This window comes from Scyliorhinus canicula, chromosome 18, assembly GCF_902713615.1.
Source record: "Scyliorhinus canicula chromosome 18, sScyCan1.1, whole genome shotgun sequence".
NCBI classification, from domain to species: Eukaryota; Metazoa; Chordata; class Chondrichthyes; order Carcharhiniformes; family Scyliorhinidae; genus Scyliorhinus; species Scyliorhinus canicula.
In genome coordinates this window covers 86,493,619-86,516,628 of record NC_052163.1, presented here as the reverse complement: position 1 = coordinate 86,516,628, position 23,010 = coordinate 86,493,619, and the positions used below count along the sequence as shown (strand labels likewise).

The 23,010-nt window shown below is 45.5% G+C and overlaps 1 protein-coding gene across 36 annotated transcripts in view; it reads left to right on the top strand.

Moving 5' to 3' along the window:
* LOC119952981 (receptor-type tyrosine-protein phosphatase S-like) overlaps positions 1–23,010 on the top strand; it is a 561,150-nt gene that overhangs the window by 435,304 nt on the left and 102,836 nt on the right. For 25 of the 36 annotated variants that reach the window (XM_038776673.1, XM_038776678.1, XM_038776682.1 and 22 more), the window contains 5 exons: positions 1,329–1,489; positions 5,117–5,128; positions 8,112–8,224; positions 11,475–11,516; positions 22,067–22,164. In XM_038776673.1, the coding sequence (XP_038632601.1) occupies positions 1,329–1,489; positions 5,117–5,128; positions 8,112–8,224; positions 11,475–11,516; positions 22,067–22,164 (426 nt within the window). The remainder of the gene's footprint in view (positions 1–1,328; positions 1,490–5,116; positions 5,129–8,111; positions 8,225–11,474; positions 11,517–22,066; positions 22,165–23,010) is intronic. The other 11 variants (XM_038776700.1, XM_038776702.1, XM_038776701.1 and 8 more) reach the window with 1 other exon arrangement.

Genomic DNA, 23,010 nt, shown 5'->3' with positions numbered 1-23,010 from the left:
CTCATTTCTGAAAGGTACATTTCTTAAACACCCATTTCTTAAAGGTACTCTCACATGACAAAGGAAAGACCTGCTTCTTGTCCTTATTCAATTGGCCAAGTATTACTGTGTGGGAGAAACCTGTATTTAAAAAAATGTATGATGCAGACTTATTGACGGATTGTGAAGAGACAGATTCCAGCCCTACAATTTCAGATAGAATACAATCCATGCTGCTATCTGATAACTCAGTAATGACACTTGATGGTAGGTTCTGGTGTAACCTGGAAGGTTCCCATTACGTAGACCGTGCAACACAGAAAAGGAACGCTTCTCCCCACTGGTCCATTGTGACATTTATACTCCACATGAATCCCCATCCACCTCTAGATCTGATCTGATCAGCGTTACCTACTATTCCCTTGTTCCTCACGCGTTTAGCCCTCAAGTGCTTTTGGTCTCAACCCAGTTCTTGTGGCAGTGAGTTCCACACTCCACAGTTTCTGATGAATTCACCATTGGATTTGTTAGTAACTACCTGATATTTATGGCCTCTAGCTTTGCTCTGATTCAAGGAGCAGCCCCATATGTTTTGGCCAAGCTCAGCCTAATTGGATCCTACGTTTCTTCCTGCGCCTTGGGTGCCGATCGAACCACAAATTAGTTTGCTATTTATTATAGAAACCAGCCCGCACTGCCTTTTTTAAAAAAAAGTAACTCTTCATCTTTGCAACCCCATATCCCTTAATTTGCTTGCTTCCCAGTTAAATATTCATTGCGATTCTGCATCTTTGCCTTCCTGGAACAGGATGCGTAACATGCTCTCAACCCTCATGTGTGAATTAGCTTTTCTAGAATTCTCTTTGAGAAGCTTATAATGAATTATAAGAATACGTTCTTTGTACCAATCACTGTGGAGAAGCAAACTGGTTTATCCCTACCTGTCCCACCTATTAGATTCTGTAAGGTTGCTGTTATTGTATGATTGCATAACACACCTGCATTAAATCTCCCTCTCTGCCATTATATTTTTAAAGTGTTAGTACAGTAGTTCTGCTGCAGGAGCAGAGGAATTTGCTTTGAGTATGTCAAACAATCAGACAAGAACTCACTGACTGTAATATCTCATGTCACTTATGTTCTTCTGTTGCCATGACTGAATATTTTAAAATTGCAACAGCTATCAATATTTGGGGATTATTCCTGCGATATGCTATTCTTTTTCTCACTGCTGTGATTTGTTTTGACTGCTTTGAAACTCGTTGACTGTTTTCTGAAGCAGTGTTCTTCAGTGAGGGGAGTATGAGGCTGAATTCTCTGACTGCCATGTTTTATAATTGTCGTTACAGAAAATGTTTGCAGCAAGTCCATACTCTGACCCCATCCTTTCAGCAGATCCCGATCCGCAGCCCATTATCGATGGAGAGGAAGGCCTGATTTGGGTGGTGGGCCCAGTGCTGGCGGTGGTCTTCATCATTTGCATTGTGATTGCCATCCTGCTGTACAAAAAGTGAGCAAATCTCGATGTGAGGGATTGGGGTGGGTTAGGTAGGCTGGTGCATTGATTAGCGAGAACTGCATTCCGAATGATACAGGCACCTGGGGTAGGGGGGAGAATCCTAGAATCATCGAATTTACAGTGCAGAAGGAGGCCATTCGGCTCATCGAGTCTGCACCGGCCCTTTGACAGAACACCCCACTTAATCAGTTGTAGTTCATGTTCATAATTGCTAAATGTCGATCCTGCTGGGGAAGAGGAGTTAAGGTGTGTGGGTGCGTGTGTGGTTTTGCAGGCGTTGAGTGAAAACAAGTCGGACTGTGATGCCCCTGATAATCAAACACTCAAACAGTTTCCTGGCAGTCAAAGCCTAGGCTCGCATTGAGCCAGTTTAGTGTAAGCAAAGTCCAGCCTGCTGATCCAGACACACATGCACACAAACACATGTGCACTGAAACGGATAGTGATCAATGGGGGAGTGAACTCCGTCTGTTCTCTCCCCCACACCTCCATCCCCCCGCCCCTGCTGTGTATAACAGCCATTATTAATACAGGCCTCTTCATAGTTAACTCTCACATTCACTGTTTGCTTTAAATGAATAGTCAGCTTTTAATGAAGCTGCAGGAATATGTACAACTAAAGCAGAACTCTACAATTGTATGAGGCCTTCATCAAATGGTTGAAGGGCCAATGGGATTTATCAGTGCAGTACGTTAAAACAAGTTGCGACATAGTCTGCATGCACTCCACAATGTCTGTTGCTCTCCACCCATTTCCATGCACAGGGCCCTCTGCCTCCGTGCACAAGGCCCTCTGCCTCCGTGCACAAGGCCCTCCGCCTCCGTGCACAGGGCCCTCCGCCTCCGTGCACAGGGCCCTCCGCCTCCATGCACAGGGCCCTCCGCCTCCATGCACAGGGCCCTCCGCCTCCATGCACAGGGCCCTCCGCCTTCATGCACAGGGCCCTCCGCCTCCATGCACAGGGCCCTCCGCCTCCATGAATAGGATCCTCCTTGAATAGGACCCTCATCGTAGAATCATAAAATCTCGACAGTGCAGAAAGAGGCCATTTGGCCTATCGAGTCGGCACTGACCCTACGAAAGAGTAAGGGTACGAAAGAGTACCTAGGCTCACTCCACTGCCCTATCCCCGTAACCCCACCTCACCTTTGGACAATTTGGACAGGGGAATTTTTACCATGATCAATCCACCTAACCTGCACATCTTTGGATTGTGAGAGGAAACCAGAGCACCCGGAGGAAACCCACGCAGACAAGGGGAGAATGTGCAAAATTCACACAGTCACCAAAGGCCGGAATTGAACCCGGGTCTCTGATGCTGTGAGGCAGCAGTGCTAACCACTGCACCACCCATGATTCCTGCATGAATAGGGCCCTCCACCTCCACAAATGGAGCCCTCTGCCTCTATTCGATGGGCCGAATGGCCTCCTTCGGCACCATAAATTCTATATGAAAAGGGCCTCGAGTTACTTTTGTCAGGTTGTTAAAACTAACCTGTTTTTCCCATCATCTCAAACCTTTTTGCAAACTCCCAATTTCTGCTTGTGACTTTTTGCTCTGTATGACCTGGTGCTAAAAACCAGGGGAACCCACTCCCGGGATCTGCCCGGCTCAAAACACATTGTGAGATTTAATGCGATTTTCTGAGACTTTGGAATGTGAATCATTTTTTAGTAAATCTGCATACAGTATTAAAGCGAGACACCTAGTCTCACTCTAATATGCAATTTCCTGAGTTACCCAAGGCGTGGGATCAATCTCCCTTGCCTCAAAGACCTCGGGCAAGTGCCGTTCGGTACTGGTCTCCAGAAACATGGGGGTCTCCCAGGGGAACGGAGGCCCCCAGGGGCATGCCCTATGGACAGGGTGGTACACTGTGCACCGTAAGGCAAACTTGACCACCTTCAAGTGCAGGAATTCTGCTAGGTCGCTCACCCACACCTCCTGCCAGCATAACAAAATGCGTCTCCAGGCTATCAGGAAGGCAAAGGGCAAGACATTGACCTCTCTTCACCATCTGGACACCCAGATCTTCCGACATTCCAAATATCACCACCTCTGGACTCAGGGCAACCCCTATCTGCGCAGATTTTGTTGGATGGGGGTGCGGTGGGGGGGGGGGATGATCCCATTGTGCATTGGGGCTTTAGGGGGGTCGTTTTGTGGGCTTGGGAAATTGGCACATCATTTTAAAATATCTTCCCGATCTCTCACTACACCAAGGATTTCCAGCGAGCTAGGTTCCTCAGTGTACAAAACGGGGCTATATGCAGCCTTGACCGCACATTTCCATTGAGGGACCTTATCAGACGCGAGTCCCTTTTTATAGCCTTGCGTCATGGATTGGTCTGTTACATTAGTCCACACTCTTGCTGGACTCCGCTTTGGGATGCTACACATTTCATTTTGACTGAAATATCCATTTTTTGAGCATGCAAAATGTAAACTAGAGAACAGTTTAAAAACCGCCGGAACTGAATCACAGCCAGTGGGTGTGTTCCCCCTGGGAGCGCAAACTGGTGAGTAATTCAGTGTTCCATGCCATGCAGATTTATGCTATTGGGGCACCATAGTGAGGACACTAGTGGGCCGCGATAGCAAGGTGTCGCAGCCAACCACGCCCCACCCCCCCCCCATAGCACGTACCACAAATCGGCCCCTAACCCACTCCCGCCCAACCATACAGAAGCCCGGATTTCATTGCCTGGGTGACCTCCCAATCCCCCCCACTCCCAGGTACGGGGGTGACCCGACAAGTTTCCCCCATGCTCTCGCTGGCGTGCGGCATGGACCTCATTCCCGCCACCTGCGAGGGGGTCAGAGCATTGCTTTCGGGTCGGCGTCCGGCGTCAATCCCATTTTTGCCCGATGCCCGATTATTCGTCCCATCGGGGAATGTGATCCAGGCGTCCTGGGATGGTGAATTCCACTCATATTCCTCTGTACCCCAGCCATACTATCGCTTCCTTCTGTTCCTATCACTTTCTCCATCTACTTCTAACTCTCCCAGAAACTTTATTTCCTTCATTGTCCCTCCTTACAGTTCTCAGCCCTGCTTCCTTCCTGCTTCCTGGTGTTTACTCCGTGACCTCCCTGTATCCTGGCTGCCTGCCTGGCTCTGGCCTTGGCCAAAACTGACTTCCCTAAATCAGTCATGGTTGGTTAGCTAAAGCCACACTGCAACTTGGCAATACTGTTCCAAATAAACTGTGTTTGTGAGGGACCAGAGTTTCTTTTTCTATGTTGTCAGGTTTTCTGGGGTGGGATGACCCAGAGGCTGTCCATAGGAATTCACTTGGCAGAACGAGAAAAATATATATTGAAACCCCATGCAGTAGCTAATTCTCTTGTCCTATTCCTTAGCAGGACAAATGACCCCATTTTATGCCATCACCTTCTAACGTACCTTTTGTTAGTGACTATTAGTTTTCACAATGAATCCATTGCCAGTATGTAAGCAAGTAGGCTTAGCATGCCATTCCTGCAGGATGATAATTGGGTTAATAATTGAAGGCATGCTGGTTGACTGCTGTTTTGTGCATGTGTATTATTCAAGTTTATATTGAAGCACTCACATGGTTCTTATCTTTCCCTCATCTGCACTCATCATGGACAGCAAGCCCGACAGGTAAGCAGCCATTTTAAATCTAAAATGCTGGATAATTAAGATGAGGAAGTCTGAATAGTGCATTTGGAACAGCACTGTATCATTAGAACAAGTCAACGTGGTTTAACTAAAGGGAAATCCAGTTTGACAAATTTATTAGAGCTTTTTGAGGATGTGACTAGTAGAGTCGATAAAGGGGAGCCAGTAGATGTAATATCCCGGGATATCCAAAAGGATTTCAATAAGGTGCCACACAAAATGTTAATCAGCAAGATGCGGGCTCATGGAGTTGAGTGTAATATGTTAGCATGGATAGTTTAATAGAATCTACAGAAGGAGGCCATTCGACACATCGAGTCTGCACCGGCTATTGGAAAGAGCACCCCACTTAACCCCACCCTCCACCCTAACCCTGCAACCCCATCTAACTTGGGGGCAATTTTGCATGGCCAATCCACATAACCTGCACATCTTTGGACTGTGGGAGGAAACCGGAGCACCCGGAGGAAACCCACGCAGACACGGGGACAACGTGCAGACTCCGCACAGCCAGTGACCCAAGCGGGAATCAAACCTGGGACCCTGGCGCTTTGAAGCCATAGTGCTAACCACTATACTACCGTGCTGGATGGAGGGTTTGTTAACAGACGGCAGCACGGTGGCACAGTGGTTAGCCCTGAGTAGACGGTGGGCATAAGCAGAGAATTTTCAAGTTGTCAGGCTGTGAATGATGGAATGCCGATTAGTGCTGGGGTCTCATTTATTTATAATCTATGGGCGAGATTCTTTGGCCCGATACTGGCAAGCAACACCGGAGGTGGAATGGTAAAAATTAGGAGAGCTGTTGAAAGTCAACGAGTGGAATTTTCCCATATTTTTTCCAGTGTCAGGTTCTGACTGAAAAAACAGCCTAAAGCTCTCATCTGCACCAGATCTTGAGCCTCTCTGAAAATAAATCAGTGGGCGTGGTTTACGCCATCACTGTGATGAGGCAGGGCCTGAGAGAGCCGGCAAGGCCGGTTCCACACAGATCAGGTGCCCTTACAAATGGAGCGCTGATCTGCCAGAAACCACCCCAGCACCCCCAAAACACACAAAGGGCACCTCCTCCCATCATCCGGGCTCGGAGGGTCGGATCATGTAGCAGGGGCACTCGCTAATTGCATTGAAATGTGTGTAAAAGCACTGAAATGAGGGTCCCATTTCCCGATTCTCGCATCACCATTTTTGCTGATAGCGGACGTGGGTGCCCCAACGAATCTAAAATGTTGCCGTTCTGCCTGTGATAATGCCTGCCGATGTCGGGACTGTAAAGTCCTGCTCTATATGTATGACTTCAGTGAAGAGACAGGAGTAATGTATCTAAGTTTGCTGATGATACAAAGTTGGGTGGAAGTGTAAACTGTGGGGCGGACACAGAAAGGCTGCAAAGAGGTCTGGACAAGTTAAGTGAGTGAACAACAAGATGGCAGATTGAGTATAATTTCAGAAAGTGATGAGGTCAGTATTGAAAAGCAGAATATTTTTTAAAACCTCAGAAACTTTATAAGTGTTGATATTCAAAGAAACAAAGGAAAACAGAAAGTTAGCATGCAGGTGCAGCAATCAATTAGGGAGGCAAATGGCACATTAGCCTTTATTGCAAAGGGGATTGGAGTGCAGGAATTAAGAAGTCTCACTACGATTGGACAGAGTTGTGGTGAGACCACATCTGGAATGCTGTGTGGAGTTTTGGTCTCCACATTTAAGAAAGGATAGACTCGCATTGGAGACTGTACAGCAAAGGTTCACTAATTGTACCTGTTCGGATGAGGGAATTGTCTATGATGAACTGCTCTAAGTAAGCCAGGCCTATCTTCTCTGGAATTTTGAAGAATGAGATGCGATCTCATTGAAGCCTTGCAAGATTTTAAAGGGGCCTGACAGGGTAGACAATTGTTTCCACTGGTCAGAAATCTAAAACACGGGGTCACAGACTCGGGATAAAGTGCCAATCATTTGAGACTGAGATGAGGAGAAATTAGTTCACTCAAAAGTTCGGGAATATTTGGAATCTTCTACCTCATAGGGTTGCAAATGCCCCATCATTTTGACCATTTGGAACCTGGCGGGAGAGTGGATTGAAATCCGAGACCGGCCATGATACTGTTGAATGACAGAGTAAGGTCAAAGGGTCATGTGGTCTCCTCCTGCTCGTATTTCTTGTGTTCTTGTATTTTCTATCGATCTGTAAAATTAATGGTATCAGTCATAATTAACTTTAACTAATTTATTCAGTATTAATTGTTACAAAATGGTTATGGTTTCTTTTGACAAAAAGCTGTTTATAAGTTCATCGCTGTATGTTACTGAGAAAGCTGGGTAATCACTGCACCGTCCTGCTGGGCTGTTTCGAGAACCTAATGACAGAATCAATTTTTGTACAAACGAGTTGCAAAATCTTATCATTTGCTCTAAGTTACCCTGGTGTGCTAAATTGTGAGGAACAAGACACTGCAGGCAATCTGCCTGACGGTGGCTGAATGGCGTTTGTGTATTAGATACAAGTTTTCCACCTCTGGCTCAGGAACATTGGAACAGGAGTAGGCTATTCAGCCTTATCCTCCATTTAATACTGATCCGATACTTCAGTGCCTTTGCCACCCGCTATCCCCTACTGGAACCCTTTACGTTTTTATGAATCAGAAATCTTATCAATGTCTGCTTTAAACACACTTTTTGGAGGGATGGAGGTTTCATCTCTTGTCTGATGGCCATTTTGATTCCATGTGAAATGAATTTGAATCCAGCTACAAAACAGCATGTAAGTGCCATAACTTTACCGTCAGAAGCCCAGGCAACCTGATTAAGGAATGAGCAAAACTAGAGAACTCAGGTTATGGGGCAGAAGATCCACAAACAAAATAAATCCACAATTTTACTGACTGGCTGCAGTGATTTATGTGTAACCAGTGCCCTTGGCAAACTTGCAACCTAACTTCTGTATATTTGATTCCAATGATAGAAAACGTAAAGAAAGTGATCCGAGAACTAAGTGCCTTCTCAACAACGCAGAGGTGCCATCCCATCATCCCACAGACCCAGTAGAAATGAGACGCATCAACTTCCAGACGCCAGGTAAAGATGGGGCCTTCTAACTGGGTGCATTGTGTATTGGTGCAACAGAAATAATCAAAAATGCATTTTCGTTTTATTAGTGAACACCAAGTTCACGGTTTTAGTTTTTTTTCCTCAGGCTCCCACCTATCCTAGAAGTGTTGGTGAGCCTCTGAGTAAAGGAAGTTCACTGGAGACCTCCGCGAAAACCAGAGGCTACAGTAGCTTTCCTCTTCTGGGAGTCGGCGACAGAGTTGTCTTGGCAAAAGTGTTCATTCCAGTAGTGCAGGGCAATGCTTTGCAGCTCTGAACAACTGGCAGGTAGTTGTTGGGTAATGCTGGTGTATGTTTGAGCCAGTGAACCTAATTTCAGGGAAGGACCGAGGAGGGAAAGTTAACTTGGAGTGGCACAATATAAGCACAGAAAACATTTCATCACCTAAAAACTTAAAGAAAATGCTGGGGTGTTTTTCAAGAGCAAAAACTGCCTTTGGTCTTCTGAACCCCTCACCTCACCTCTCCTGCATTACCCTCAAAACAGTTTACCCACTATAGAAAACCATATTAATATTACTTTACAAGCCTGATATCCGGGCTAATGTTGCCTCTACGTCCTCCATCATATTCTGCAAAATTGGGTCTGAACAAAAATTTTTTATGTGAAGAATGAGAATATACTCATTTTTTCTAAATTTGGCCCTGGTCAGAACTCAGTATTTGTGGTAAATCAGTTTTTTTAAAAGAGGGAATCCTTATGGGATAGGTAAATCTTTAGTCCCAGTTTCTCATGAGATCATGAGGATGGGACACTCAGCAAATCTGAGTGATATTGGATCCCGGTCTTTAAGCTATGTGCATGAGGGATGGACCTCAACAGTGATTATAGGAGAAACTCACCAGCTATGTCCAGGTTACCTTAGCATCCTGTAGGTGAATTGTTTATCAGCGTTTGGTCTTTTCAATGGCGCACTCATCAGCCCAGAGCAGATGCACGTTTCCTGACGTTCAAAGGCTGGAATATTTTAGTGACAAGGTTGCCATGGAGGTCAGTGGATCCTACACAGACTTACAACATCGGGGCACTGTGCCATAAAGACAATCACATCTGTAATCGTCATGGATCACTGGAGATTCCCCGTTTTCTTTCCAGCAGCATTGGTATAGATCTGATATTCACAGAAATTGACCACTACTGTCAAGACTATGCGTGTTGTCTGTCACTTTCTGGACTGTGGATGGTTTGAACAATCTGCTCAGAGCTGGTCAAGCTGTTTGATTCCTGGAAAGTACCGGGATGGTAGAATGTCATGGAGCTCAAATTGTGCTATCTGTGGGCTTGACAGCATGAATTATATGCCTAGTTCCCTGGATTTTGCTGATTTCACCCCCAGGCTACCTCAAGCTTGTGTTTCCCCCTTCGCTCCTGTGAAGATCTGCAAACAGTACTCCTTTTTCCTCCCAGTGTTTCTAGCCTGGTTCGTGATTTACAGTACGGAAGGAGATATTTGAGGATTGGCTCAATACGCCAGACATTTCAAGTGGTATATAGCAGGAGCTTTTAGCCTACTGAGGCATTTAAGGGACAGAGGAAAGCCAACTTGCACCATCCTTGACCATCTTCTAGTAGATTTCCCAAGAGCTGGAGTGGCAAAGGGCCGGGAGCCTAAGCCCTCACTCGTGGAACACTGCCATGTGAGCATTTAAAATGAGGAACCAAGACTTCAATCAGAGTAAAGGAGAGTGTTTTTTTGGTCTCTGTCGTATCCTATAGGGAATGAAGTAATTTCAAAACTGAACTCTTTTAAATCTTACCTTCTATCAAATATTGAAATGTGTGGATTTTTAATGTGGCACTTCGAGGTGACTGGGGTGTCCCCACAGATGCCTGAGAAACATGATTCCCAACCAAATGTTAAATCGTCAGTGGACGTCTACCACCAAAGTGATTAATGAAACAACCACCCAGAAATTACTGGTTTGTTCAGCCGAGATTACTTTTTGGGAAATGTTTGGCAACCTCGACTGTGTCATTAATTGCGTCCCATTGTGAGGGAGATCACACAGATGCTGCAAAAGCATCATCATGAAATAGTGGAACAAAGGTTTGAACTCAGTACTCCCCAGAGCTTTGGCACCAATCCCAACAGTCGAGGCGCAAAGTGAACGGGGAGCAAGGGACAAAACTAGGAAGCATTGAGACCGATTCCTGCATACGCATTACAAGCCAACTAGAAAACAGCCTAAGTGGAAGATTGGAATGGCTTATGAGCATGTCTGGTGGAGGCATAACACAAGATTCATTTTTCAAAACAGATGCATTTGGTCTGGAAGGTCCCATCACAAAGAAGAATATGTTTTACTACCTATTATGAAATTATTATGAAGGGCCATTTTAAGACATAGTCGCATTTCAAAGAAGTTGGATCACAGAATGCATTGACTGCTGAGGTCCACAGCTGACTTCACAAGGCTCTGCCATTACATTGGGAAATCCAGTTTACCAATGATTTGGCTTGTTTGAAGAGTTTCTCGAAGTTTGTCAATTAATTCAGAAGGGTTGGTGGAATTCTGACCCAGGCAGAGCCAATGCGTTCAGAAAAAGAAGGGAGAAAATGGATGGGGTGTGGGAAAGGATTCTCAACTGTCCAGGATGATACGGCCCACTCCAGGGGGAGTTAAAGATTAATCTCCAGGACACTGATGCCAGGAAACATTGTGCATTTTCATTTTCTTTCATTGTAAAAATATTAGATCAAGGGTTTTTAATAAGGCTTCTTAACTAATTAGGCCAGTGGAGGTGGGTGCGTGATGACACCTCCAGAATTATGTTCGGCCGGAGTTGGCAACCCTGCGTGGGGGTCAGGTTAGGTGAAGGAAGTATCGAGAGTCTGATTGTGGACACTGTCCTGCCACTTGTCCACTCTCGATCACGGGATCCTGCCGGAGCCCAACCCCACCAGGATCAGCTGTTTTCATTGTCATTCTGGGTACCTGCCCTCGCGTAATCGGGGCTCCCGGCATTTCTCGGGCACCATGACAACGGCTGTGTCTGAAACAAAGCGAGCCACCAGAGAGAAGGGCAACAGGTAAGAAAGCCTTCACAAATGGTTGAGTTGTTTCAAAGGGCCAGATTGCAGTCGGACTGTTTACTCGTGCATTTGTTTGTTTGTTTGAGTTCCTCGTTTATTTTCTGTTCTCTTTCCCCCTTGAGTTGCGTTCTGCCAACCTGTAGGGTTAAGTGTGTTCACGTGCTGATGTTTCTTTTTCACAGAATCTGTTGTCAGCAGCCCCCTCAGTGAACCCGAATTTGCAAGTTAGTTCCCACTTGCACTTTATGCCTATTGTTTTGTTGACTTTTATAATTTTGTTATGTTTTGTTTTTATTATATATACATTTATATATATATATATATATATATATATGGATTTTATTTATATATACATATATACATATATGTGTATAATCTATGTTCCTTACCCACCTCTGTGTATTTTTAAATCTGTGTTTCTCTCTTAAGGCTCCTTGGCTGCTCATTGGCTAAGCTTTTAGCTCCTCACACTTGTGCATGCTTTTTAACTGTTTGTTTCAAATGTTAACCCTTTCCAGCCCAGGGTTGTCTGCAGACTTGTGGCTTCATCAGTTTCACCTGGTGGTCATTTGACCTTTAGGATGTTGCGGGAGGTGGTCAGAAAGGAGGGAGAGAGAGGGGTCTTCCACATCCTGAGGATAAGGTTCCAGGTGCCAGCCTTCGAGCATCTGAGAATGGATTTGTCGCCCATAGCATAGGGCATCTCCCACACAAAATAGGCATTCGCTTTATGGGAGGAGAGGGGATGTTCGACATTTTTTTTGTTGCTCCAACCCCGATTGATTTGGATTCAGAAAACAGTTGACACCTGACCTCTGAGAATGTGTCTCACTCACAATCTGATGGATGTATTGTAATCACGCACGTAACCTCCGTCAGAGAATTTCCACACATTGCGCCTCTGATCCGCACCACTTCTCTTCTCCAGATGTCACCATTCTCTCTGTCTCTGTCTCTCTCTCTGTCTCTCTCTCTCTCTCTCTCTCTCTCTCTCTCTCTCTCTGTCTCTCTGTCTCTCTGTCTGTCTGTCTGTCTCTCTCTCTCTTTCCTTCCCCCACCCCCACCCCTCTTGCTGGAATGCTGCAGTAGACTCTATCTGCCTTTTTGTTCGAAGTTAACAGCGCCAGGGACCTGGGTTTGATTCTGATCTTGGGTCACTGTCCACGTGGAGGGTGAATGTTCACCCCATGTCTGTGTGGGTTTCCTCCGAGTGCTCTGGTTTCCTCCGCAGTCCAAGATGTGCAGGTTAGGTAGATTGGCCACGCTAAATTGCCCCTTAGTGTCTAAAGGTTGGGTGGGGTTATGGGGATAGGGTGGGTGAGGGGGTCTAGGAAGGTGCTTTCGGAGGGTCAGTGTAGGCTCGATGGGATGAATGGTCTCCTTCTCCACTGTTGGAATTCTATGATTTTAGGAAACATAAATGAGCCTGTCAGAAGTGCTTCCTCAAATATTTTGAAGGGGAACCGATGCTGGAAAAAGATGACTGCAGTTTTTCAGCATGCTTAAGTCAATCCTAAACCCGCTCCTTTTATTGAATAAAACATTTTACTCCCCCATACTTCCATCTCCTATTCCATGCTGATGTAGTCATTCCAGTTCAGATTTCACCAGTAATCTAGGTTAAACAGGAAGCTTTTTGCTCCAGACATAAAAAATCTTGTTTCACAACAGAATCCTGGCTTGTAGTTCCTCTGTTATTTTCATCGCAATTCATCTGAAATCAACCAAACGAACACAAAAGGATTTTGGATTATTATCACATCCAACAAAAATGTTAAGTAAAGTAATCTTTATTGTCACAAGTAGGCTTACATTAACACTGCAATGAAGTTACAGTGAAAAGCCCCTAGTCGCCACATTCCAGCACCTGTTCGGGTACACGGAGGGAGAATTCAGAATGTCCTAATTACCTAACAGCACGTCTTTCGGGATTTGTGGGAGGAAATCGGAGTGCCCAGAGGTAAGCCACATAATCACAGGGAGAACGTGCAGACTCCGCACCGACAGTGACCCAAGCCGGGAATCGAACCTGGGACCCTGGATCTGTGAAGCAACAGTGCTAACCACTGTGCTACTGCGCTGCCCATTTGAGATTCTGCGTTCGTTTGCAAAACATTCCAATTGTTTAAAATAAATGCTTTGCATCAGATATAAGCCTTTCCCACATACTTAGCCACTCCCCACTCCCCTAGATCAAATTCATAATTGAGAATTGCAGTTAATTGCACCCATTTGCTGGCCTTCGAGGAGGCTTTTAAAATTAAAAAAATAATTTGGCGCCAGAACTACAATAGGTATGTTTTAAAAGCTTTTGAATTTTATAAATTTGATTAAGAAACTGGTGTTACTATTGACAGGTAACAACTGGCTCTGTGCAGTTTTTTTAAGTCATTTAAAATCATGTTCTTCACCAGTGGTGGATTAGGCACTGATTAAAAATACTTATTTTTGTTTGTGATAAACCTATTTTCAAACTCTACGAGGTTGCCCTGCTTGCACCCCACAACATTAGATTCTTTAAAAATAGTTAAGAACTAAGTAATATCACAGCTTAATAATGTTGCAACATGATTTTACAAAAAATTGGCAAATGTGCAAAAATCATTGAAGATTAAATTCTATTCAAGAAAGATGAAAGGAATAAACCAGTATGGGGAAGTTATTGGAAATCATTACCGGGGCAATGTGTTGAAAAGGTATGGGTTAATCAAGGAGTGGGTTTATTAAAGATAACCATGTCTCACTAACTTGACAGGAATTTGTTTAATGAAGTTTATCAAGGCGGTGTAGTAGATGTTGTATACGTGGACTTTAAGAAGGTATTTGACTAAGTTCCACACAAGAGGCTTATTAAGAAAATTAAGTTAATGGGAAAGGGATCGCATGAGCACAAAATTAACACAGTGACAGGCAGCGAAGATGGAATGATATTTTTTAGACTGTGGTTTCTGGAGGTGTTCACGAAGGGACTGATTGGGTCCATTACTCTACAATTTTCTTTTTAAACAACCATAGCTTCAAGTGTAGGGAACAGTATTATAAAGTTTACGGATGATACAAAACTTTGGCAAGGTAGAAGTAGTGATGAGGGTAGTTGTTGGCTTTAGAGTGGCATATGAAATGGGCAGAACAATGGCAGATGAATTTCAGTTCCAAGCCAAGCTATGCACTTTTCGGAAACTAATATGGAAAGACTCAGGGCGGAATTCTCCGCAAGGCCCGACGCCGTCGTGAAACCTGGAGAGGTTCACGACGGCGTCGGAAGCCTCTCCTGGCCCCCTATTCTCCCCTACCCAGGGGATAGGCGGGTCGTACCGGGAAACTCGGCGGCCGGGCCTTGTCCCTGGCTTCAAGGCCCGGCGCGCCAAGAATGACGCCGCCGCGTCGCCTAATGACGTCAGCCGCGCATGCGCGGGTTGGACAGCTCAAACCCACGCATGCGCGGTTGCCGTCTTTCCCCTCAGCCGCCCCGCAAGACGTGGCGGCTTGATCTTGCGGGGCGGCGGAGGGGAAAGAGTGCGTCCCCTTGAGACGCTGGCCCGACGATCGGTGGGCACCGATTGCGGGCCAGTCCCCTCCCGAGCCCGGTCGTGGTGCTCGATCCCCGATCCACCCCCCCTAGGCCCCACACTTACCTGGCACGCCATGTTCACGATGGCAGCGACCAGGTGTGGTTGCCGCCGTCATGAACAGGTCGGGAACGGCAGGCCGCTCGGCCCATCCGGGTCGAAGAATTGCGGGCCGCCGCGTTTCTCCGAGCGGCATATCGGAAAACCGAACACGCCATTTTGGGGGGGGGTGGGAGAATAGCGGGAGGTGCGGGAGCGGACCTCCCGCTATTCTCCCACCCATCGTGGTTGTGGAGAATCACGGCCCATATACTATAAATAGCACAATTTTGAAAAATATAGATGATCATAGACAGCTTAGTGTGAAAATACACAAATTCTTATAGTTGGCAGGGTAAGTTGAATAGGCATATGAGTCATATGGGTCTATAAATAGAGAAATAGAATAGCGATCATGCTAGAACTTCATAAATGAAAATTGTGGACAATTTTGGCATCACTCTTCAAAAAAGACACACAAGTCTTAGAAATTGTATCGAGGAAGTTTACCAAGTGGTTACCAGGGACGAGGGACTTTAGTTACGAAGCGAGGTTGGAAAAGTTTAGACTGTTCTTCTTTGAACAGAGAATGTTAAAAGATGACCTAATAAAGATTTTCAAGACAATGAAAGCTTTGATATAGCGTATATAGGGAAAGAGGATTCCCTCAGGCGAATGGATCAATAACTAAAGGTCATGAATTCTAAATCATTGGAAAAAATTCTAGTAGGAGAATTTTTTTTCATTGAGAGTTGCCAGGATCTGAAATACTCTATCTGAAAAGGTGATAGAAGCTGATTCCATAAATAATTTCAAAAGGATGTTGAATAGTTACTTGAGCATGAAGGGCTTACAGACAAAAGGCACGGATGTGGAACTAAGCACGACTGCACTTTTAAGGAGCCAGCACAAGTGTGACAGGCCAAATGGCCTCCACCTGTGGTATGAGATTTTAAGATTCTATGTAATTCAGATCACCAGTGCATTCATGTACAGCTAGACAGGTCTATATGTATTAGAGTTGGATTTTGGCTGGAAGCCAGGGTGATGCAAGCATGGAAAGAGCTAAGTTACACATTGCTATCGACAGGTAGGCTGTTAGTCTCTAACCAAAAGAGGGTAGAATTAATCTTTCTTGCTCTATATTTCAAAGCAGAACTTGCATTTGTCAGCAGCTTATCGCATCTCTCGATGCCACACAAGTGACATTGTACAATTACGGTTGGGTGCACCGTTCTTCGCCATAATGGGAAGGGCAAGGTTGGAGAGTGAATGACATGCAATAAAGCGGTGATTGGTGCAGCTCTGGTGTATTTTCAGACTTTGTAGATGGTAATGTCAGACTGGGTTGGGAACTGTAGGTGGATACATGGGAAGAAAAAAAAGCAGCTTTAGCTTTTCTGAATCCATTCTGCCTATGAGTCTGGTGTAATGGATGCCTGGTCAGCCCCCGGCAATGGCTACGATACTGGACCAGAGCCGCAACTTTCAAGTTTTTAAGGTGGTGCAGAAAGATCGATTCCAGGAGTGATAACATAAGAAATCGGGCTTGGTTGTTTTATAAAACAAACTTTATTAAAATAAAATAAAAACAACATTTAAACTTTTAAACTGCAACCCTAACAATAACAAATTACATACAGTTTCTTAACTTTAGCACACTAATTTCCATTCAACAGCACTTGAAATGAACATGCAGCTCTCATTCCGCATACACAGGCAGGCAAAGGGGATACTTTCATTTACAAAGTAATTTTTTTTCTGTTAGGGAAATTCTTTCAGAAACCTTTTACAAAGGCTGCCACGGTGGCAACATCTCTCGGTTGCTTTCCAAAGCCTTCACTCTGTACCTGTCAAAAACAGGATCCTTTCTCTCTCTTTCTAAGCTCTGCCCAGCCCCTCAAACAAAGGTTCTCTCCTGTGATACTCAGACTTGAACCCATCAGCATTATCTTGGTTGTTTGATTGCCCACTCCCGTTTATACAAAAGAAATGAGCTATGCTATTGATATGAAACTAACCTCCCATTGACGGGTAAAGAAGCCATCCGACTCTGTAATGGGTGAATAGCTGGTCAGACAGAAGTGTCCCAAATGACAATGGATCTCGAGTGACTCGCCCTTGCTGAACAGGGGCACCCTGTGTATTCCCAGTAACACCTTTAAGTCTGAATGGGACAATGTAACTTATGCCAGGTGTGGGCGTATCCCTTTGACTCCATCCTATCATCTTTTTTTCCTCAGTCTATTTAACCTCTACATTGCCTGCCACATCTTCAATCCCATTTCTGGACCAATTTCCTAATATCTCCCCTGTATAACACTGGAGCTGTGCCCCTTTTCCATCCCTTTAGAAAGATCCTGGTCTTGGAAGCGAGGGAATTTGATTTGCTTGAATGTTGACACACGGACACTCCTGTTTGACAGATAACATGTTTTTTGGAGCACTTTTGGTATCATTATAGTAATCCCCCAACATTGATCAGCTCCTGATCTTCAGTTGTGCCAAGAGACAAATCCAACACATTACAAATAAACAGAGAAGTTAGTCTGTAGCTGGGTATAATTAGCATAAGTAGCACTGCAGACTTTAACAGCATTTGTGGGATGAAGAGGAATGTAATATAAATGGAAATGAATCTGGCTTCTGCAAGATTCAACCTTTCGATATCCATTCACCTCAGTGATGCATTGGATTCAGCTGTGCACCTAAGCGCCACTGAGCGATTGTAAATTGCAGATACATTAACTCATTATTGTGTGGATTGTTTGGGAGCTCATCCACCTACTGAAGGATGCCACTGCTGCAGGGCAGCAATTTTTTTTTCTTTTGTCACCACAATTTAAAAAAAGATCTATTGTCAGCATCAATCAAGAACTCCCAGTTCAGGTGTAGCTCAGGGTAGGTGCACAGTGGGTTGTCAGCTAAGCCTCAAGCAAGCACCTCTCACTGCACCGGCCTGGCATTCCCATCTTCCCACGCCTGTCACGTTTGTTCATCTGTGAGATTTGAGGCCTTTTCTTTGCGAGCATTTATCGTCCTTTTTGAAAGGAGCAGCATATACTGGGGCAGTAGGGGAAGTCCAGGGATGGGGAGGAACCACAATCGGTCTGTGCATACATCACATCCTGACAGTAATGTCAACTGGGTAATGTGCTCCACACCGTATGTTTCCTCTATCTTTTGGTGAACCCGTTGAACCTTCGGCTCATTGTTCTGCTTCACCACAGTAACCATAATTCATGTTAGGGTCTGACAGGTAGCGGGTGATCAGGGTATTTAACCGCTAAGCAGCATCCCTGCTGAGTTTCATTCCCTCTCGACATAAAACGCACACAATCACTTTCTCTTCCAGCAGGAATGGTGGCCAGTTTTCTCCCCTTTAACCAAGAGAACTGAAGCATCAGCCAGCACACATAGCCATCCCATGCCAGGGTCTGTGGTAGAGATTGCAGTGGCATTAGCACCAATGCATCACCATATGGAGGGTATAGTAGGGTTATATAATGTGGCCTTAATAGTTTCCTGCCCCCTGCCCAAGCACCAATAACAGTACCACCCAGAATAATGTGCAGGGGATGCCACTGCAATGACCTGAAACATATTGGACATGGTACCAGATCATTGTGATGCGCCGTAAGCATATTGGTTTAAATTTAAATTCATGCACTACAACACAAGGCTCAAACTGAGGATGGCTTTGTTAATCCCTACCCTAATGGATTTTTTTTTATCATGGCCTCCTATCTCTTTGAGCTAGGAGAGTGTGTCCTTGGAGTCTGGCACCATGCTTGGTACCATGATAAGTTGCAGGAAGCAATGAATTGTGGAGCTTTTGGGTTGTTGGTATATGTTGTCCATTGTGGAGTTGACCTCCTAAAGGTTTTAGGCCTCCTTTGCCTGAGCCTTGATTGGTTGGTGTACTACAAAAAACCTGTGCGGTCCCTGAGCCAGGGAAGAAAGAAACCAGCTTCATCTGAGAACTCAATCCTGTCAGATGCTCTTTGACCATTAGGCAAGGAAAGGATGGAGCTGAGCACTGATGACTTGCTAGTCGATTGGCCTTTTGCCTCTGGCAGTCTGATTTCACACAGGAAGCAGTGTCACAGTGGAGTAGCAGGGAGTTGGTGGGGGAGGGGGGGGGTTGGGAGAGTTGTCATCACTAGAATTATATCCCAGCATAAGTCAGCACCTTCAAGAAATGGATGGGGAGAAGACATTAGGTCAAAAGGATGGAGCAGAGAAATCATTAAAGCAGTGAGAGTTTTAGTTTTAGGGGCTTTGATAACAGTATGTTGGCATCCAAGCCAGACTGAGTAAAAGTTAATTGAGCTTTCATTGGGTGTCGACTGGGTGTTCAACATCCAAACGGCTGTGAGTTGAGGGAAGAAATAACTATCTTGTAAGAGCACAACCACAACCACGCACCCCCCCCCCCCCCCCCCCCCCCCCCCGGTCACACTCCCACTGCTCCCCGTAAGGTAATTAGTGACAACAGGGAATCCAGAAGGGAAAAGGAGCAGAACAAAGGCAGTTTCTTTGCGTACACCAAAAACTGGGGTAGTGTGTGGAAATTAGTGGGTGGCGGACCTGAAAACAGGTGCCAGAGAGTATGTCTGTATTGGGTGTTTTCCACGGCACAGGTGACACCTCCCACTTTTTTCTCGTGGCAGTGAATTAAACTGTAATGACGGCCCACCACAAAAACTGATGATGATTCCATGCTTGCTTCTCATCTCTGTGTTGCCTCGATTTTAATGTCCATATTGTCTGCTTCAAATGATCCAACTCTGCTGATTCTGTAACAGGGCTTGAAATTCTCCATAGCAACCAGAAAACTCTACCCACTATCCCCACAAGAGAGCCTGTAATTCCATTAAGAATCCTTGCTTCTGCTGAAAGCCAGATATAAGATTGGGGATGGGGAAAGGAGGAATCCAGAGAAGCCCAAGCATCAACATAAACGTCGGGCAACAATGACAACGCAGTATTTCCAGTTGTACATCAAACTGAAATGTCTTGCTCACCCCAACACATCAAAATTGAAGTAAAAAATGTTCAGCAAGCCTGGGGGAAGGATAAGGCTGTGCTTTTTCTGCAGACGATCCATTTCAACTTATTGAACATTAATGTGTGACAAATGTAGCAACACAATTTAAAATGGTAATCAGGAACTCAATCGGTGTGACGTTTCTGACTTCACGTAACTTGTAGATACCAATTTGTGGCCGGCAAGTCAGAATTTCCTAATGAGAGAACAACTTTAAAATATCTCGAGTTCAGTTTGGGCCGACCTCACTCAAATATTATCAGTGGCCGCCAGCGTCTCAAACAGCATGTTAGACACACAATATATATCCCCCCCCCCCCCCCATCCCCAGCCATTTAATCGCCAAGGAGCACTACATTTATCAGGCTGATTAGGTGTGTGTCAGTACTGCAGGTACTGGGCTGATGGTAAATGGATGTTCTTGAAAATGTCTCTGGAAACTGAGATATTTGACAGATAGCACCTACGTCCTAAGTGCAGACGAATGATTTTGTTCTCAAGGGTATCTTCCTTTCAAATTGTTGTTGGTTCCTTTCTTTCCTGCCGTCTCTGCAAGTCTTCTGAGGCCAAACTTGTTATCATGTGATCAATAATGCCAATGCTAAGTTGAACTCTTGACTGAGTATGACGGAAGCCCGGTAACAACCCCCCAAATTCCTTCTCCCCTCCAGTGGGCCTGGTCTGAGCTTGAACACTACCCATGGCTGCACATTGAGAACTCGGCTACCTAAGAGATTCACAACTACGCCCCAATATTCAGCAGCCAACTGCCCCTCCCCCCTTCTCCCTTGATTGAAATATTTCTTCTTTTTTATAAAAACTCCACACCTCCACCCCTTCTCCCCCCTTTGGGTTGGCAGCCTCATTGCTCTGATATTGCTGCTGATCTCACATTGGTGAATGAGGAGGGAACCAAGTTAACTTCCTGGTCAATTAAATACAAGAATTAGGAGCAGGAGTAGGCCATTCGGCACTCCAAGCCTGTTTGCCATTCAATAAGATCATGGCTAAATTGATTGTGGCCTCAACTCTGTTCTTCTGCCTGTCTCCATTATGTTGACTCTCTTGCTTTTCAAAAATCTACCGACAGAAACACACGAAGAAGCCAATTGTCTGCCTGTGCAAAAGCATAACTTCCACTCACCATCGTCTCAAAACCCCTTCCCTGAAATTGGAAATTCATTGGGTGGGGAACAGCAACCAACTTAGCTTCTCTCACCTGGTAACGAAGAACATCTTTAAACACCGATCATCAGCACCTGAGCTCCCCACACTAAAGCAAGCTCATTGAGTAGTCAGTCACCCAAACAGCGTTGCCGAAGGAAGAAACCTTTGGATCGAGATTTGAAAAGTCACCTGCGCCCGCAGCATGTTTACCAGCGGCAGCAGGGGCTCACCATTGGCTGCCAGTCTGGTCCCGCCGAGGTCTATGTCATTTTGTATAGCTGGCCCCTGCGGTGGGGTGGGGTGGGTGGTCCCCTTTGGTAGCATGGGAAGATCCCACTGGCGGAAAGGGCCGGAAAATCCCACTCAGCGGCTCCCCTTATTCAAAAATGGTTAATTTAGAAAGCTCCAACCTTCTAGAATCACAATTGACTCTGATTATAATGACCTGCAAACCTTTTGGTTAGAACACCAGTTAGTTATACTCCTGTATGTTTGATAGAGGTCGACACCTCAGAAGAAAAGTTGGATCCCTTTGCCTTTCTTGGTGTGAGGGTGGGTGGGTTGGGGGGGGGGTGAGGAATCTGAAAGGCAAAGTGTGGCAATAGTTATAGAAACTGTTGAGGGGGTGATTCAATCCGCCTATGTGGAAAGGAGAATGTTTGAAGGCAGGTCCCAGAACTTTAGGGAAATAGGTGAGAAATGAACGACTTCCCTGGGAAGATGTACTAAGTGAATTCCAGCATGTTTCTTTTAATGAAAGATGGATTCACTGCCTTTTATTGTGTTATAAATTTCAAGCCCTGATGGTGTAATGTTCTAAACACACATGATCCTCCTCTACTCCTCTCATTTCAGCCTTTCCATGCAGGACTGCTGATTGAATTGACGATTGTTTTGCTGCTGTTTTTTATTTTAAAAAGTGATATCACTCTGTTCTGTCCTCTCATAGGCATGATGAGTCACCCACCGATCCCCATTGCAGAGCTGGCCGAACATACAGAACACCTGAAAGCAAATGACAACCTGAAGTTTTCACAGGAGTATGAGGTAAGGCGTGATTTTCTTCAAAATTAGGTAAGATTTACAGGAGTGTTGCTGAAACAGAAACACATGCTCTTGAAGCTTCTCATCTTGCACTCATTAGGACAACAGGGAATACCAATATGTAAAAGGGAGAACAATCTACACCGCATAAGCAGAGAGTGCTAATTGGTTGGCAAGTGCACTCTGATTGGTAGAGACGTTGCCATTGAGAATGCACCAGTTAACTGATAACTGACGGTCAACTGCCAAGCTTTGTTTAAATTTAAGCCAGGCAGGTTAACTCTATGGTCGCAATCTTCCCAAAAGGGAACAAAGTTCCCAAGCATGCGCTTTTAGCTACGTGTTTCCCGGCACTCGCAGTGCTGAGAATCACGTGGCTAGTCAACGCGACTCGCTTTCAATAAAGGGACTAAACGAGGAATGTGCGACCGAGGCCACACACAGCCCCATTTTTTCACAATGGGGAGATCCGCTCGCTGTAACTTCCCCTTGTCGCGTGAGATTGGGATGCCATTTTTAAATGCCATCCCGATTTGCGAGGCCCACAAAGAACAGCTCCAACTGCCCACCAGCCCGAACCCAGCACGTGAGAGTCTCCCTGCATACCCCACAACAGGCAACCCCAGCCCAATTGCACATTCATAAAATGCCAGCTTGGCACTTGGGCACCTTGGCAGTGCCAGATGTGGCACCCAGATGGCACTGCCAGGGTGCCAGGCTGGCACTGCCAGGGTGCCAGGCTGGCACTGCCAGGGTGCCAGGCTGGCACTGCCAGGGTACCTAGGTGGCACCAGCTGTGCCAGTGCACCATCCTTGCCAAAAGGCTTGCAGTTGGGGGCCTCCAATCCC